At 41.1% G+C, this 16,876-nt stretch overlaps 2 protein-coding genes across 2 annotated transcripts in view; both read left to right on the forward strand.

Moving 5' to 3' along the window:
• LOC132475110 (uncharacterized) overlaps window positions 1-2,418 on the forward strand; it is a 73,732-nt gene extending 71,314 nt beyond the window's left edge. The window contains exons 24-26 of the mRNA XM_060076084.1: window positions 99-167; window positions 873-1,145; window positions 2,189-2,418. Of these exons, the coding sequence (XP_059932067.1) occupies window positions 99-167; window positions 873-1,145; window positions 2,189-2,226 (380 nt within the window). The 3' untranslated portion in view covers window positions 2,227-2,418. The remainder of the gene's footprint in view (window positions 1-98; window positions 168-872; window positions 1,146-2,188) is intronic.
• Window positions 2,419-4,556: 2,138 nt separating this feature from the next.
• LOC132475107 (uncharacterized) overlaps window positions 4,557-16,876 on the forward strand; it is a 40,494-nt gene continuing 28,174 nt past the window's right edge. Inside the window, exons 1-13 of the mRNA XM_060076082.1 lie at window positions 4,557-6,647; window positions 6,842-7,126; window positions 7,519-7,560; window positions 7,830-7,865; window positions 8,210-8,242; window positions 8,356-8,430; window positions 8,841-8,876; window positions 10,384-10,500; window positions 11,157-11,204; window positions 11,418-11,702; window positions 12,878-12,910; window positions 13,025-13,096; window positions 13,508-13,543. Coding sequence (XP_059932065.1) covers window positions 6,545-6,647; window positions 6,842-7,126; window positions 7,519-7,560; window positions 7,830-7,865; window positions 8,210-8,242; window positions 8,356-8,430; window positions 8,841-8,876; window positions 10,384-10,500; window positions 11,157-11,204; window positions 11,418-11,702; window positions 12,878-12,910; window positions 13,025-13,096; window positions 13,508-13,543 — 1,201 coding nt within the window. The 5' untranslated portion in view covers window positions 4,557-6,544. The remainder of the gene's footprint in view (window positions 6,648-6,841; window positions 7,127-7,518; window positions 7,561-7,829; window positions 7,866-8,209; window positions 8,243-8,355; window positions 8,431-8,840; window positions 8,877-10,383; window positions 10,501-11,156; window positions 11,205-11,417; window positions 11,703-12,877; window positions 12,911-13,024; window positions 13,097-13,507; window positions 13,544-16,876) is intronic.

Here is a 16,876-nt window from a genome sequence, read left to right on the forward strand (position 1 = left end):
ACGTTTCTTAGTGGTGCAGTGTTCTTTGGATCATTATTGTTCAGTCATTCGGACGACAGGTATACATCATCGATGACATCCGCCTTTTCTTCTTGCAGTGCAGAGCTCATGCCAAAAAAAGGAGGCCTGTTTGGAAGTGATGCCGAATAACATTCCTTTGTTGCCAGGTGAGCCTTGGAAGGTGATGCAATTAAATAATTAATAGAAGTTAACATTAACAATTAGCTAGCAACTATTTGCCAGAGCTAGTTGTTAATGATGTTAATGGCCTAATATGTAACATTAATGCATCTAAATAACAAAAAACAACTAGACCTATGATGTATATATCGATGTTGTATCCTTACATTATCCAAATTGTTTCCAAAAATGTTCAAACCCAGAAAAATCTGTAGTTTTATCCATGCTAAAGGTCACTTTGTAATTATATAGAAGTATTGACCAAGCGATGGCTCAATAGAGAGGATTTGCTGCTGTCCTACCCTCTCCTGGGCAGGTAGGCCTAAACATCACAAGACACACGGGACTCATACCGGTGATTACGTCACATCACTGTAGTCGCTGTAATGTGTATGGTAATGTTATGAAGTTACAACAACGTTCAACACGCTCAAAGTTATCTTTAGAATGATTGTTTGACCACTGGGCTATCACACAGCGCTGGGCTACCACACAGCGCTGGGCTACCACACGTTACATTGTTTTGATTACAAAACCCCTAGCGGCAGAAATGACATACGATATCTTTAATGTTAATATCGCACTCAATTCTTTGAGTTTTAAGTTTGCATGCACTTTGAGTAGAAACTAAGTTGGAAATGTTCCCAGTGTATTTATCAAATGACTGAATAACCATGGTGTCTATTTTCCAGAAACAAACCGAGGTCAGGCTCTGTCCAGTAGGCAGCTCCTGCAGGTGGCCGAAACGCTGGGACAGGAGTGGGGGCGGGTGGGCATCTACTTGGGCCTGAGCACCACAGATCTGGACGACATCAAGGCAGGGGAAGCGGATGTGACCATGCAAAAACTGAAGATGTTGTTGCTGTGGCAGCGCCAAACACCAGGAGAGGCCACAGCACAGGACCTGCTGAGAGGTCTGGAGGGCCTGAAGGACCTACCTGTCGAGACCCGTCAGTTATTGAGAGGTAACGCACTTCACCCCCAGTCTGCAGATCGAGTCATGTTGTTCATTTTGAGTTTTCCGCCTAATAAAACAATTATGAAATATTTTTTGCGAAGACCACACATACATTTAGAATCTATTGTGGATTTTTGACTGATTTAGCCTGTGTATCATCCAGTTTTAATCAAATACAATCAAGTACCTTCGTGGTAGTTCACCTTGCCACTAATCTCCCTGGTCACGAGTGGTATAAAATGGCGGTACTAATATTACAATTTTTTCCACACACAGTCTTTATGCATCCATAGTATTAAACTACATTCACATTTATTTTCTGTGCTTGAATATATATTTTCATACATGAATATAGATGCTTTTGATAACATGACGGTGTGCTGTGGAATCGCAACCGTTTTGTATTGGATACCAACGTGTGATTGGCCTACTTTTAGTTATTGAACAGGGAAGCAACCCCAAAAACCTAGAAAACGAACGTCTCCAAAAGCCAACAGAGACACTTCCACTAATCATTATCCCCCATCAGCCAACTGCCGTTCGCCACACTATTTATACTTGCAAGTTGGATTAAAAAGTGAAGCTCCAATATATTTTAATTGTCTAAATACATATATATTTCGATTTGGAGTCAAACCACAAAGCGTGTCCTTACATATGAGGTTAAATCCATCCGCTTTTTTCACCGGTGTGATTCTTATTAGAAAAGGCCACATATTCACATAGGAAACGATTGACACATTTTTTTTCCCCCAGTTGTTCTTGCTTTTCATTTCATTTATTCGTTATGCGCCCGGTGTAAAGGGAGCTCTACACTAAACGTCCAGAGCCATACTCCCAACAGAGGGGACGCCATGCCCCATGAGGCTGCATAGAGAGAGAATCTCACTTCTGTGATACGATGTGAAACAAGATGGAGGGTTGTGGGATGTGGAATGATTCTTCTGGTGTTAGTTTGCTTTGATATTCAATTCAATATATTTGTGGTTGTTACTGCTTTCTGAAGTATACTGATGTGCACTCATTTCCTTTCTGTTTTTGTTTCCTCAGACTGGATAAATGGTACCCTGACACAACCAGGTCGCTAAGCAAATGCGTAACAGTGTGTTTTATTTTTCTTTGGCTCAAAAACAAAGAAGCAGTAGCCTGACTGCTATGTTCAAGGCAGTATGTTTGTATGTTCATCGTTTAATTGCACTATAAGCTTTTATTTTGTTTCGTCCTGTTATGATCAGTATATGCCAATGTTGTTATCAATAAAAAAACATTTTCACAAGGCAGGCCGATGCACTTCTCCATGTTGATAAGAGCATTAAAATGAGAACAATTAATGGGACGAAGAAATCAAGGGATATTTAGCATAGAAAAAAGATTTGTGATTAATCGCGATTAAATATTTTAATCGCTTGACAGCACTAAAGCTGTTGGGTCAACATTGACAATTCAGTATTCATGTGTAACGTTATTCATGCCACCTGAAAAAATAAGTGTTGTATGATGTCAAAGCATTTGAATAAACATAGTATATATGCGCTTCGAAAGTCCTCCTGCTATTGACGGTATTCATTTATATGACGCCATAAAATAACTAAGCATCGAACGACCCTCATTATTTATGTAAATAATGAGGGTCGTTCGATGCTTAGCTCATTTGTTCTTTTGTGACATAAGCAAGTAAGCAGCAACAAAGGCTGTAAGTAAAATTACTATTCATATAATTATGATTCCTGTTCTAATAGATAGGCCTAGTTGTGGTATTCTGTAGGTCAGTAGTCTTTAGTGTGTGACAGTGGAACGACTCTCTGTAATTAAGGCCCTTAATTGTCTTCAAATGTTGATGGGATGTTGACGGCGAAGGGAACGGCTTTATTTGAAATAATATGTACATTTGACACGTGTTATTATTTGATGTGTAAGGTTTACAAAATTGGGCATATTTATATATCATCCGATTATTTTAATTGTATTGCAAAATGTATTAGGCCTATAATTTATGAAATTAGGCAAGATATTTCCTAATTGCAAAGAACATTGATCAGGCATTATGAGTAGGCCTATGTGTATCATCATTTCTATTTTTAAATTGTTATTTTAAACTCCACATTTAGGTGGTGACAGGAATACATGCATTATGCCTGCCCTAACTACAGGAACATTAAAATGTTAGAACAATCAATCATCTGCGTTGCATTTCGTTTGTAACAATCACAATCGCAAAAGTTTGAGAGATTATTTCTATAGAAATAAAAACGAAAGTTTGAGATTGTGATTATTTCTATATAAATAATCACAATCTCAAACTTTCGTTTGTAAAAATAATCTCAAACTTAAACTCAGGATATGAGACCTGTCGCTATGAAAAGGTTCTTGACCACGGATGAAATGCGCCTCATCTTTCTGCGGGACCTCGATCCTCTGTCGGGAAGATCTTTAGCTCCACCTGGTGGCAGTTTTCTCCCCTAGGGAGCATTGACCAGTCAAGTCAATTTTTGTTAATTATTGTTCCCTGGTCGACAGGTGCGCGTTTGTCCTGGCTGTAGCGTAGGTCATCATCAGAAGGCTCAAACGAAGCATTGTTATCAAGCTGGAAACAAAGGCTTAGGGAGAATATCAGGACATATAGTCTCCAGATACTCTTTGTGTAGGCCTATGGTACTAGACTGTATGATGAGACTGGTAGGCTGGTGGGAGGTGAACCACTGCAGCTGGAAGGTGAAGGACAAGGCGGATGATACGTTTAGGGGGTTTGATTTGTCTTTGCTACGACATACAAAACCAGATGGCAATCAACTACTGAGATGTGCGTTATTTTCTAAATAACGCACATCTTGCTGCAGCCCAACGGTCTAACGAGCAGTTGAATAACCATAGACCTCTGAAAAAGAAGTCCCGCCTCCGAGGATCCAGGTTCCCTCTGTCAAACGTCTATGGGAAATAACATGGCGTTTTTGAATGATCGTACATAACAAACTCTTTAGGTGGCGAAAAAGTAAAACCTGCGTCACGAACACTGCGTTGAACTACACACTCTATCCATCTAGTTTCGACTGGGTTTTTGGTTTGTCGGTCCGGTTAAAGTAGTAAACGACCTTGGGTACTTTAGTGCTTTTAAATGTCATCGCGAATTAAATCGTGTCTCGTGGTAAATTTATGAATACGAAATTATGGCCTTTAACAAAACCTCTTTTGAGATATTTGAAATGTGTTTCCCCGTTGGAAACCAATCTGTTGCGTCAGGTGTGCACGAAACGCGTCGCGGTAAAGACAACAATCGAAACCAAAAAAAACCTGCAAAATAAAGGAAGTATTCTGTGAAATCGAAAGCATATTCATGTTTGTCGATAGTGTATCTTAAGGATGCCACATAGCCCGTGCTGACCGCATGCGATGGAAGGTAAGCTGTCATAAAATATACCCTTGAACTTTATTTTATCATTTTGGTGTACACTATTGAAATTCCAGAGGTAATGTATACTGTAGTGGTCGGTATATACTGTGCTATTGCAAAGAAACATTACTAAATCTTGACTGATTTCAGATTCAGTATCCTTTCACTGTAGATTCGGTTCACTCCTGTATTCTACGTTCAACCCTTCACTGTCGGTGATCGCATGATGAATTTACTCACTTTCCAACGGTTCCTTAACACTATGCGCATTTTTTTTATCTTAACATGTTGCTGCTTGTGTGGGCTTTAATAATAAGACTCAGTTGGCGCCCCTTTCTGGTAGACCTAGCTTTTCAATGTGTCGTCTTTGGACAAAAGCAATAGGCTACGATACGAAATACTGCTAGGGGTTGTCAGGATGGAAATTAGATCAATAACTGCGGGATAGTCCTACCCGGAGAGGCAGAATTGCATTATTGTGACGATAATGGTGCTCTTATTATGAACAGGTTGGTCTGCATCAGGTGTGCGCACACAAATTACTGTAAAATTAGTGCATAAAAGAAAGACGAATAAATAATTAAATTATCTATCTATCTATCTATCTATCTATTCTGCGCTATACCACTGTATTCGGGAGTTGTCTACGTTAAAACTGTTAATGTGTGACGACGGAAATATGGCGGTCTTCATGTGAACTCGTTGCAGGCCATTGTAACTGATTGATACCAAACCTGCAAAACAAGTTTGAGGTTCAAATGCATCTGAACTTAGTCTGGTACGCCTCCAATGTTTACTGTAAACTATGGAAGGTAAGCCAAGTTTTTTTTTTAACTACATTTGTACTTTTTAACATTTTGATGTACACTATTACTGTATGATATGTTATGCGCATTGGTTGTAAATGTATTGGTGTCTAACGCATCAGTGTCAAGTGTTTAGCAGTAGGGCCTACTGTTGTGGTCGATCCATTCTATTGTAACATTACTAAATGACTTCTTCTGGAGTTCTCAGTAGCGGTTCCTGGCCGAGCAAACGATCTCGGGGCCCTGGGCCTTCCTCATCAGCGAGGAATAAAGACAGAGCCATGGTGATGAGCAGTGCAGAAATTAAAAGAAAACTCGATCAAGAAAACCATACCTTTCAGTCAAGATGGGAAGCAGAGTATCTGTTCATAGAGTTAAAAGGCCATCATTGAATGATGATGTATGTGAGCCCTCTTTATCTTGAAAGTTGCCCATCCCTGCTCTATATATTATCAAAATCTAAACCCCAAAAATGCATACGAACCTTACACTTGATATAACACAATAACGAGAAACTACTTATTTTTATGGAAAGTTTAGCTAATATAGCATATTTTGAGATACACAATCTTTGTAATGGCGAAAAAAACGTGGTTGGGTTTTCCTATAACCCCAAGATCCCAAGTTTCTTGTCCTTTTGCCACACGGGGAAAGCTGGTGATGGCATTGTTTGACGCGCAGTTTGTGTCCAAAAAAGAGTAAGAGTTTGACTGTCCAAGGCCGTCATTTATTGTAAATAAAATATAACAAATTAAGGATGCAAAGCAGTCTCTATATCAAGTTGCACAGTTCACAAACAGACGGTCAATAACTGTATCTGCTTGCCAGCCTTCTCCTCGTCATGCACTTCCGTGGCCTATTTAAAGGGTGCACCATCAGCACCTGTCGCAGGTGTGCACTCACCACAGGTGGGAAAGAAGGAGAAATTAGTGAGTCAATCAAAACATAAAAGACTTAAATGCGGCTCCTACACTCTTAGTGATGAGATAAGTTGTGGGGACAAGGTGGTATGACAAATGGTTTGATATTTACAGAGGTTAAGAAGAGTTTAATCAATGGCTCCTAAATTCTGAGGTCAATAATTCGGAACAATGTGTTGAACACCTTGCTTCAACTATCGTGTTTGCACGCCGTCATTCTTACATTGCCTTTTTGTTTTTTGATTTGACTGGAATCCAGTGATTCATTATCGAATGCAACCTCCCACTTGGAATGATTTTGTGCACTGTTTTCATCGAAAGACTGACAATCCTTTTTCATATCCTAGCACTTGGAGACGACAAGACGGTAGTAAAGCCAAAGAAACAAGCAAGAGGTAAGTGCTTTACTGAGTGCTGCTGTGTTCCTTGGCTCATTGGTGTTGATGCTAGTGTGACAGGATAGCTTTTATAGTTTGGTAACCCTCACCTTAACCCCTCACACCCATTTCTAAAGAGGTAATATAAAAAATAATGTTGAGTGGTAGGTGCAACTTGACCTGCCTGATTGGGTTTTGTGTGTCTTTTTTAGGAGACAATAAAACCCTCTCCGCAGGTCGGGATCTGTCTGGTAAGCTGCTCCAGGATGTTGCAAAATCGCTGGGATGTAAGTGGGAGCAGGCGGCCCTCCGCCTGGGGCTGAAGAAGAGAGATCTGGACGAGATCAAGAAAGACAACAAAGATGAGTTCATGCATAGGCGGAACATGTTGCGGCTGTGGAAGGACCGAAGACCAGGAAAGGCCACAGCACAGGACCTGCTGAGAGGTCTGGAAGGGCTGAAGGTCCTACCGGTCGAGACTCGTCGGTTATTGAAAGGTAACGTACTTCACCCCCACACAGTGAACGTCTTTCATGCATGAGCATTGATCTATGAAACTCTGGCTAATGAGTGGACTTTTGTTGAGCTTTGTGTCGGATGAGTTTGGTTACATGGTTGTAAAGTGGCACGAAATCAGCCTTACCTGGTAATATTTACATAAAAATATATAAATATACACAAATAAAAATAGCTTTCTCCATCATCTAGATTCTATAGTGTAGCACCTAAAGCTGTTATCCTTTTAATGAGGCTAACACTGAATACAAATCCAATTTTTATTTTTATTCAGGTAAGAGTCGTGGTTCTTCTGGTTCTTCTCTCACGCTACATACCTCCAGGCTTCTCCAAACCTCCGTCTCACCCCCTTCTTGTTTTGTCTTTTTGCCAGAAGCCAGTGCTGAGATTGATGAAGATGATAAAGATGATGAAGGTGAGCAGTGTCACTCTTCCATTGAGCTTTGAGTCTCAATGACGAGGTGATCTGACAACAGAAGTATTTCACTGGGGGTTAAAGAAATATATCCAGGTTCACTGAACCGGGAATGCTGCCTGCCAGTGTATCATGAGGCCGACTGTTATTGGAGCGCTTAATGTACACATTACCCTTACACTGGACATGCTGTCGGTTTTTCGTGTTCCAATCGGATAGTAGGATAACCAGGCAAGTTTAATCAATCATAACATCCCCCTTCTCTTCAGGAGAGCAGAGCCAAGGACGAAAGAGCAGTCACTCAGGTGGGCCATGGAAGATGTTAAACGTTGTGTTGGATCGAGCCAAAATATTCATATTAATAAAAGCTACTTTTGTTGACCAGTATCATTGAATTGCTAAGTTGAAACAAGGATCATCATTTTCCCATATAGAGAACAAGATATTGGTTTAATGTTTGTGTACAGCCTGCAATTATTATTTTTTAACTAATGGAAGCCGAAAAGTGTGAAGATACAAGCAAGTCATGAGAGGGTTCCTCAAAACCCTTTTGCATAGGCTAAAAAACAATACAAAACCAATCACTGCCGATTAACAAACAGTGACTCCATGAAACTATTAGTTAAACACTAATTATGTGCTGTTGCAGATTTACTACCAAAAATGGAAAGCAGTAGCTCAGGTATGTTTGTATTTTGAAATAAGCCATAAGTTGAGCTTTCAACTAAACTCCCCGTGATTGGTTGAGGAGGTGCTTTTAGACATTTCAGAGTTTGATTGATCCCCCTTTCACAGGGACGACTCTCACCGAAGACACAGCAAGCATGCCCGTGGTGGACAGGTGTGGAGAGGAGGACTGTTCTGATTCTGGTAAGAGTCGTGGTTCTTCTGGTTCTTCACTCTCGCTACATACCTCGAGTCTCTCCCTGCCTCCTTCTGGCTTTCTCTTCTTGTTATGTCTTTTTGCCACATGACAGTGCTGAGATTGAACAAGATGATGAAGAGGATGAAGGTGAGCAGTGTCACTCTTCCATTGAGCTTTGAGTCTCAATGACGAGGTGATCTGAAAACAGAAGTATTTCACTGGGGGTTAAAGAAACATTCCCGGTTCACTGAACCAGGATTTCTGCCTGCCAGTGTATCATGAGGCCAACTGTTATTGGACGGCTTAATGTCCACATTACCCTTACACTGGACATGCTGTCGGTTTTTCGTGTTCCAATCGGATAGTAGGATAACCAGGCAAGTTTAATAAGCCATAACTTCCCCCTTCTCTTCAGGAGAGCAGAGCCAAGGACGAAAGAGTAGTCAGTCAGGTGAGCCATGGAAGATGTTTAAAGGAGACATAGAGTTTTCCAAACAAGTAAACATAGTATTTTAACCTTATTATTTTACATTGTTTTTGTATTATGAATAGTTTAATATTTTCTTGTATACCTGAACCATACTTACAAATTGGTGGAAGTGGATTTCCAATGGTCAATTTACAGATCTTGTTATAACGATAATTGAATAAAAGCTACATGTTAAATAATTGTATATTTATATATATATATAAAATATACTTTAATATTAAATTTATTCAATATTAAACCAATGCATTTCAATCTGGAGATTTCTTTCGACTTCAGAAGGGGGGGAGGGCTGCGCAGTGCACGCTCTAGCATCATCTTGTAATAACGATAATTGAATGAAAGCTAGGCCTACATGTCTAATATTATAACAATCATTTTATATAAAAAAAAATACACCGGCCTATATGATCTATATTTTAATATTAAATTAATTCAATATTAAACCAATGCATTTCGATCGGGGGATTGTTTTAGACTTCAGAAGGGCTGCGCAGTGCACGCTCTCGCCCCCATATCGTTCTATTTCCCACAGTTTAAACTTGTAATTAATAAGTTTCTTTTGTATTCAACGTGACAACTTTCATTTTTTTTATCACCGTCTGGTGGCTGGTAGGCCTAGGCTATAACGTCACTCTGAGAGATGTGCACGGACCCAATTAACGAAGCAGGGTTATTTGAGATCATTCATTGTTATCATGTGTGAGAGGTCATTCTTCCTCCTGAGTGTGTAGGGTGTGTTTTGACAACACAGTCTCACTCCGAGAACGTACACGACTGTTGGCAAGGGCACTTTAGCGTCGCTAGCTGACGGGAAAAGTACCCTTCGGCGTCGTCTGCAGACGGAGATATGGCATACAATGTTATTCCATACCCGGCGTTGTTTGACGTTCAGAGCGGGTGCCCCAGCAGCCACACCTGTAGGCCTACTAACCCGACTACGGCTCTACGACGCTGTGAGCATCTTTCCTATTGGATCGTTTTAAGGATATTTATTTATTTATTTGTTATCTCAGCTACGGAGACCACCAGACTTCCTCGAAGCAACGAGAATGGTCTATTAAATTCAAGATGGGTGTGCGTGAATAGGGATATAGTTCCATACCGTCAATATGAATTTCATTCAGGCTGTTCAATGGTCATGATACAGATCTTGTTATAACGATAATTGAATAAAAGTAATAAAGTAATAAATAAAAGTCTACTTATAATATTATAACTAAATAATTGTATATTTCTCTCTCTATATATATATATATATATTTGGAGAATGCCCCACATATTCTTATTTTACAGGACAACTAAAACAATGGCTCAAATCCAATCAGAAGTGTGACCACGAGCTGGACTGGACACTAATAGAACATTAAAACATTTTTATATCCTGTCTGCATCTGGTATCTTTATGATTGTGTAATGTATTGTGTATGTTTACATATATGTTTACCATTTCTCTTGATGTGTCTTTCAGGACTTCGACCTAAACCTGTTAAGAAGAAGCCGTCACACAGTAGCGGACCGGGGAGCCGTCCTGGTGAGCTGTCCTCGTCCCTGCACCTCAAAAAGCCGGCTAGTGACGGGACGCTGGGTGAGTTAAAGTCTCTTAGTTCTAGGAGTAATACGTCTACCTGCATAACCCTCAAGATCAGGGATGGACAACTGGCGGCCTTTAAAAAAAGTTTTTATTTTTTAAACACAACTTACTTAATTTAGCGAGTCATTGTAATTATGCTGTTCCCCGATAGAGGATGATTCCTATGCAAACAATCTCGGGGCCCATGTTAAAAATGCATTTGAGCATGGAAAATAGGTACTTAATGTATGTCGGTTCAATAAACATGCAGACATATATACATATATACACATATTTTGTTCTTATTTAGAATTATTTTGTAGCTTCTCTCATATCCGACTAGTTGAAGTACGCGTTCATGTGGCCCTCTGATGGTGATGCTGAAAATTGTTGGCCCTCTTTATCTTGAAAGTTGCCCATCCCTGCTCTATATCATCACAATCTTACCCCCAAAAATGCATACAAACCTAACACTTAATATAGCACAATAACGAGAAACCATCTATTTTTATGGAAAGTTGACCTAAAATAGCATATTTTGAGATACTAAGTCTATCAAACAAACATCTTATTGATGATACATCCTATGGTTAAGAAGAGTTTAATCAATGTCTCCTAGATTTTGTGCATGATTTTCATCTAAGGAATGACGATCCTTTTTCATATCCTAGCACTTGGGGACGACAAGACGCTAGTAAAGCCAAAGAAACAAACGAGAGGTAAGTGCTTTACTGAGTGCTGCTGTGTTCCGTGGCTCATTGAGGTTGATGCTAGTGACGGGTGACCTTTAAGAATTTGGTAACCCTCACCTTAACCCCTCACACCCACTTCTAAAGTGGTCAATCTAAATCTATATTTTTGTTCAGTGGTACATCGTCAGAAGGTGGAACTTGACCTACCTGTGTGTGGATTGTCTTTTTTTTTCTTTCCAGCCAGAAATAATGAAACCTGCTCTGCAGGGCAGGATCTGTCTGATAAGCAGCTCCGGGATGTTGCACAAACGCTGGGACAGGAGTGGGAGCAGGCGGCCCTCCACCTGGGGCTGAAGAAGGAAGATCTGGACGAGATCAAGAAAGAAAAGAGAGAATTCATGCAGAGACGGAACATGTTGGTGCTGTGGAAGCGCCGAAGACCAGGAAAGGTCACAGCACAGGACCTGCTGAGAGGTCTGGAAGACATGAAGGACCTACCTGTCGAGACTCGTCGGTTATTGAAAGGTAACGTACTTCACCCACACACAGTGAACGTCTTTCATGCATGAGCATTGATCTATGGAACTCTGGCTAATGAGTGGACTTTTGTTGAGCTTTGTGTCGGATTGGTTGGATATTTATATAACAAAAAATATCAATATATACACAAATAATAATAATAAAAAAATACTCACTTGATTCTTTAGTGTAGCACCTAAAGCAATTTTCTTGATAACTTTTTCCTTTACTATTGGGTTTGTATCTTACTAGTTCAATGAACGTACGGTCGTTTGCTTTTGACAAAAGCTAAATAAATGTGATGTGATGTAAAGAAGTGTGTTTGGTGTGATAGGTGCGCTGCCTCCAGCATTAGATCTGCAGGTGGCGTCGTCGTAATGATACTTGGGGTTAGGGTTATGTCTGTTTCCGTGCCATGTGCCGCTGCTGCCAGTGAGGCTTTAAAGTAGTCCTCTAAGGTGATGTTGGCAGCGTTACCTCGATAGTGACCATCGGTCAGGACTTCTCAGAGTCCGACCTCGGCCAGCATCCAGACCGAGCAGCCGGTCAATCCGGTCCCATTACACACCTTGTGTTGTGAATGCAATAGTACGTTATGAAGTTTAACGTTTTCCATTGTTTTCTATTCATCAATCTATTATTATTTACGTTGAATATTCATTGTAGCTGGAGATTATGCCAATCCTGTCCCCAGTTTAATTACGTTTCAATTGTCTTTCGAAAAGGAATAAGTTATTGGAAAAACAGCAAATGTTGTAAAGTTTTAACCAAAATAATGTCTGTCCAAACCAGAAACTGTGTTAAAGTTGATGTTTGTTTCCAAGTGAGAAACATCGGCAATCGTTCCGGATCACTGTCCTTCAAAAATCAGATGCCATCCTTATGAGAAATATGTTTCAAAACCCCTGGAATAGGTGTGTGTGTGTGTGTGTGTGTGTGTGTGTGTGTGTGTGTGTGTGTGTGTGTGTGTGTGTGTGTGTGTGTGTGTGTGTGTGTGTGTGTGTGTGTGTGTGTGTGTGTGTGTGTGTGTGTGTGTGTGTGTGTGTGTGTGTGTGTGTGTGTGTGTTGCTACTGATATCCTTTCATTTAGGCTAACGCTGAATACAAAACCAATCACTGCTGAGTACCAAACAGTGACGCCCTGAGACTATTAACTAAACACTAATTATGTGCTGTTGCAGATTTACTACCAAAAATGGAAAGCAGTAGCTCAGGTATGTTTGTATTTTTAAATAAGCCACAATTTGAGCTTTCAACTAAACTCCCCATGATTGGTTGAGGAGGTGCTTTTCTGACATTTCAGAGTTTGATTGATCCCCCTTTCACAGGGACGAGTCTCACCGAAGACACAGCAAGCATGCCCGTGGTGGACAGGTGTGAAGAGGACTGTTCTGATTCTGGTAAGAGTTGTGGTACTTCTGGTTCTTCACTCTTGCTACATACCTCAAGGCTTCTCCATGCCTCCTTCTGGCTTTCTCTTCTTGTTATGTCTTTTTGCCACACGCCACTGCTGAGATTGAAGAAGATGATGAAGAGGATGAAGGTGAGCAGTGTCACTATTCCATTGAGCTTTGAATCTCAATGACGAGGTGATCTGAAAACAGAAGTTTTTCACAGGGTGTAAAAAAATATATCCTGGTTTACTGAACCAGGAATGCTGCCTGCCAGTGTATCATGAAGCCAACTGTTATTGGAGGGCTTAATGTCCACATTACTCTTACACTGGACATTCTGTCAGTTTTTGGTGTTCCGATCGGATAGTAGGATAACCAGGCAAGTTTAATCAATCATAACATCCCCCTTCTCTTCAGGAGAGCAGAGCCAAGGACGAAAGAGTAGTAAGTCAGGTGAGCCATGGAAGATGTTTAAAGGTGTCATATTATGGAGTTCAAACAAGTAAACATATTATTTGAGTTCCAGAAAACATGTTTATGAAGCTGTTTGCTGGAAATAGCTTTTAGGAAAAAAAAAATCTCGCCTACCACAGTCTCAGCTGCCGGACTGCCGCCGAAGTTTGGCCGTCACCGCCGGAGCTGCTTAGTTTGGCCACCGTCATAGCTGCCGGTGGCCAAACTAAGCAGCTCCGGCAGCTCTGGCTGTGTACTCCGGGAGCTGAACTGCCGCCGAATCTTTCCGGCTGCTCCGGCGGCTGTCCTCCAGGAGCGGAAAAGTCTGGCGGGGTTAGCTCGGCGGCATTCCGGCAACTCAGCTCTGGGAGTACAATCCCTTTCTCCTCCATGGCTCCCCCTCCGGACTGCCGCCGAAGTTCGGCGGCAGTCCGGCAGAGAAGGGATTGCACTCCCGGAGCTGAGCTGCCGCCGAGTTCCCCCCGCCGGAGCTGCTCGTCCGCTGGTCCACAAAATCGTAGCCATGCTCTGATTGGAGGGGAGTGGGGAAGTGGGAGGTACTATTCAACTGTGCTCCTTTCCTACGTATAGGAGGGGGCCCCGAAACTGACTCGCTCGTTTGGTAGCTGTAGGCGGGGTACTTTCAGAAATGCATATCTCACTCAAAAAAATCATGCAGTCTTTTTTCAAAGTTTGTATGCGTGTGGGAGCACCAAAACATCCCAAATCCCAGGAAAAGTGTTGTTTTCATAATATGTCCCCTTTAAATGATTTAAACGTTGTGTTGAATCAAGCGAAAATATTCATATGAATAAACCAGTAATCAATGTATTGTTAAGTTGAAACAAGGATTATAATTTTCCCATGTAGCCAAAATGATATTGGTTTAATGTTTGTGTACAGCCTGCGATTAAAAAATTAGAACTAATGGAAGCCGAAAAGTGTCATGTTTTTCTCTCTTTTTGTTTTGTGTTTTTGCCAGACGCCAGTGCTGAGATTGCTGAAGAGGATGAAGGTGAGCAGTGTCACTCTTCCATTGAGCTTTGAGTCTCAATGGCGAGGTGATCTGACAACAGAAATATTTCACTGGGGGTTAAAGAAACCTTCCCAGTTCACTGAACCAGGAATGCTGCCTGCAGTGTGTCATGAGGCCAACTGTTATTGGAAGGCTTAATGTACACGTTGCTCTTTCACGGTAAATCTTGTCGGTTTTGATACTGACAGTTATTATTTATCCTGACAGAGGAGATGCCCGTCAAGTCACAACGTGAAAAATGCAAAGCAGCTCAGCAGGTTAATTTCAACCAAATACATTTCTTTCCTTTACATTTACATAAATGACCTTAAAGTTAAGATAATAAGTTGTGTTGCTCTTTTTGTTGTTTGCTTCTGAACATTTACAGAGCCCTGAGTATGTGAAGGTTACCCCAACGGAGATTTCAAAGCAGAGCTCCAAGTGAGTGACATTCGGTCCTGACATCAGTCCCATGGGGTTATCAGAATTATATGTTCCCAACTGTGTGTGTGTGTGCGTGTGTGTGTCCGTGTCCTCGCTCTCTCACATTAGTCCCATCATTCCCAGCAGTCTGCCGGTGAAGCACCACGGGGCTGTGCTGGTTTACAAGGGGCTGACGAGAGAATGCCGAACAGACCACATCTTCCGCGTGTTTTTGTCCTTGAACAACGACTCTGAGATCAAGGTGACGAAACGAAATTGACCACAGAGTCAGTAATGGAACGAGAGTCCCTGTGTGTTGATAAACCGAGTCAAGGATAGACGGACAGACTACACTAAACTAGGCTTTGCTAAATTGAGCTAAGCTGTGATAGACTAAGCTGGGACAAACTAGGCTAAAGGCCTATGCGCTAAATTGGACTGGGCTAGGCTAGACTGCAATAGGCTAGGCTAGATAACTCAGTTTAACGTCTTCTTTCTCGAGTGTCCACGTCTTTCTGTTTCTGGGATCTTCGATCTTGACAATAACTCAAGTCTCCCATATTAATACATCCCTCTTCCTCTTCCTCTCTGCCATTGGTTCCTGTACATTCTGGTCCTTTGTCTGCAGGCTGTTGAAGAACAGATTCAAATAGGTGTTAAGCAATGGATCAAGATTGACATACCACCCCTCTGTTTGCTGGAAGAGAAGGTCTACCACCTCACAAGCGAGCCTGAAGAGAAAATCGAACCCAAGGTGTTGTGCCCCCATTTATCGCCATTTATGTACCTAATCCTGTCATGAAAATTTTTTGTGCAGTTCAAGAGTTTATTGAAAAATAACTAACACTGTGTGTGTGTGTGTGTGTGTGTGTGTGTGTGTGTGTGTGTGTGTGTGTGTGTGTGTGTGTGTGTGTTTGTAGAATCAACCATTCACCACTGCAGTTTTAGCATGTAAGGGATATTTTGTAGCACGCTTCAGTGAGCGTCCACCTTTCAGATTGTTTCTCATGGACTCTGACTCTGACGAACCTTTGTGGTCTGCTACAATCAGAGAAGGTAACCGATGGACACAATTAGTATGGTTTTAGTGGATTGTATTGTAAGACTCTGATGATCCTTTCTATGGCAAATTCTAGAGGATTGGACCTGCGAGAAAAGTTCTCTTCCGAAGATGAACCAGGTTCCCAACAACAGAGGGAGAGGTACACTTTTCTTTGATGCTGTGTTCTTTGGATCACTGTTGGTGTTCCAATCGGATAGTAGGATAATTAGGCACGTTTAATCAGCCACAACATCCCACTTCTCTTCAGGAGAGCAGAGCCAAGGACAAAAGAGCAGTCAGTCAGGTGAGCCATGGAAGGTGTTGGAATGAAAAACCTTATTTGTATACATATTTATGAAAGCTCCTGTTTATCAGTAATCATTGTATTGTTAAATTCAATGAAGGATTATAATTTTCCCATATAGCCCAAATGATATTGGTTTAATATTTGCGTACAACCTGCAATTAAAAAATGAAACCCATATGGAAGCCGAAAAGTGTAAAGATACCAGCAGGTCATGAGAGGGTTCCTCAAAACCCTTTTGTAGGTCTCTGTATCGCGTTTGGACCAAAGCTCATCTACATATTAAAGTTATAGGAGATAGGATTATTCTCAACACTTAATTGTTGATGATGGTTTATCTGCACGAATGAAACACGCGTCATAGAAATGTCCAATGTCAAAGAAAATGTTCTAACCTATAAAGAATCTGCAGTTAGCCTCAAGGAAGTGTGAGGGAAAAACTAAAGTATATGGAATCGGCGCAAAGGTGCGTTACTATAAACTATGGAAGGTGAGCTGTGAGCTGTGATCTTGATGCACAAGGGACAGACAGTTTAACTTTCAACATGC

The sequence above is a fragment of the Gadus macrocephalus genome, chromosome 16 (genome assembly GCF_031168955.1).
Source record: "Gadus macrocephalus chromosome 16, ASM3116895v1".
In the NCBI taxonomy this organism is placed as follows: Eukaryota; Metazoa; Chordata; class Actinopteri; order Gadiformes; family Gadidae; genus Gadus; species Gadus macrocephalus.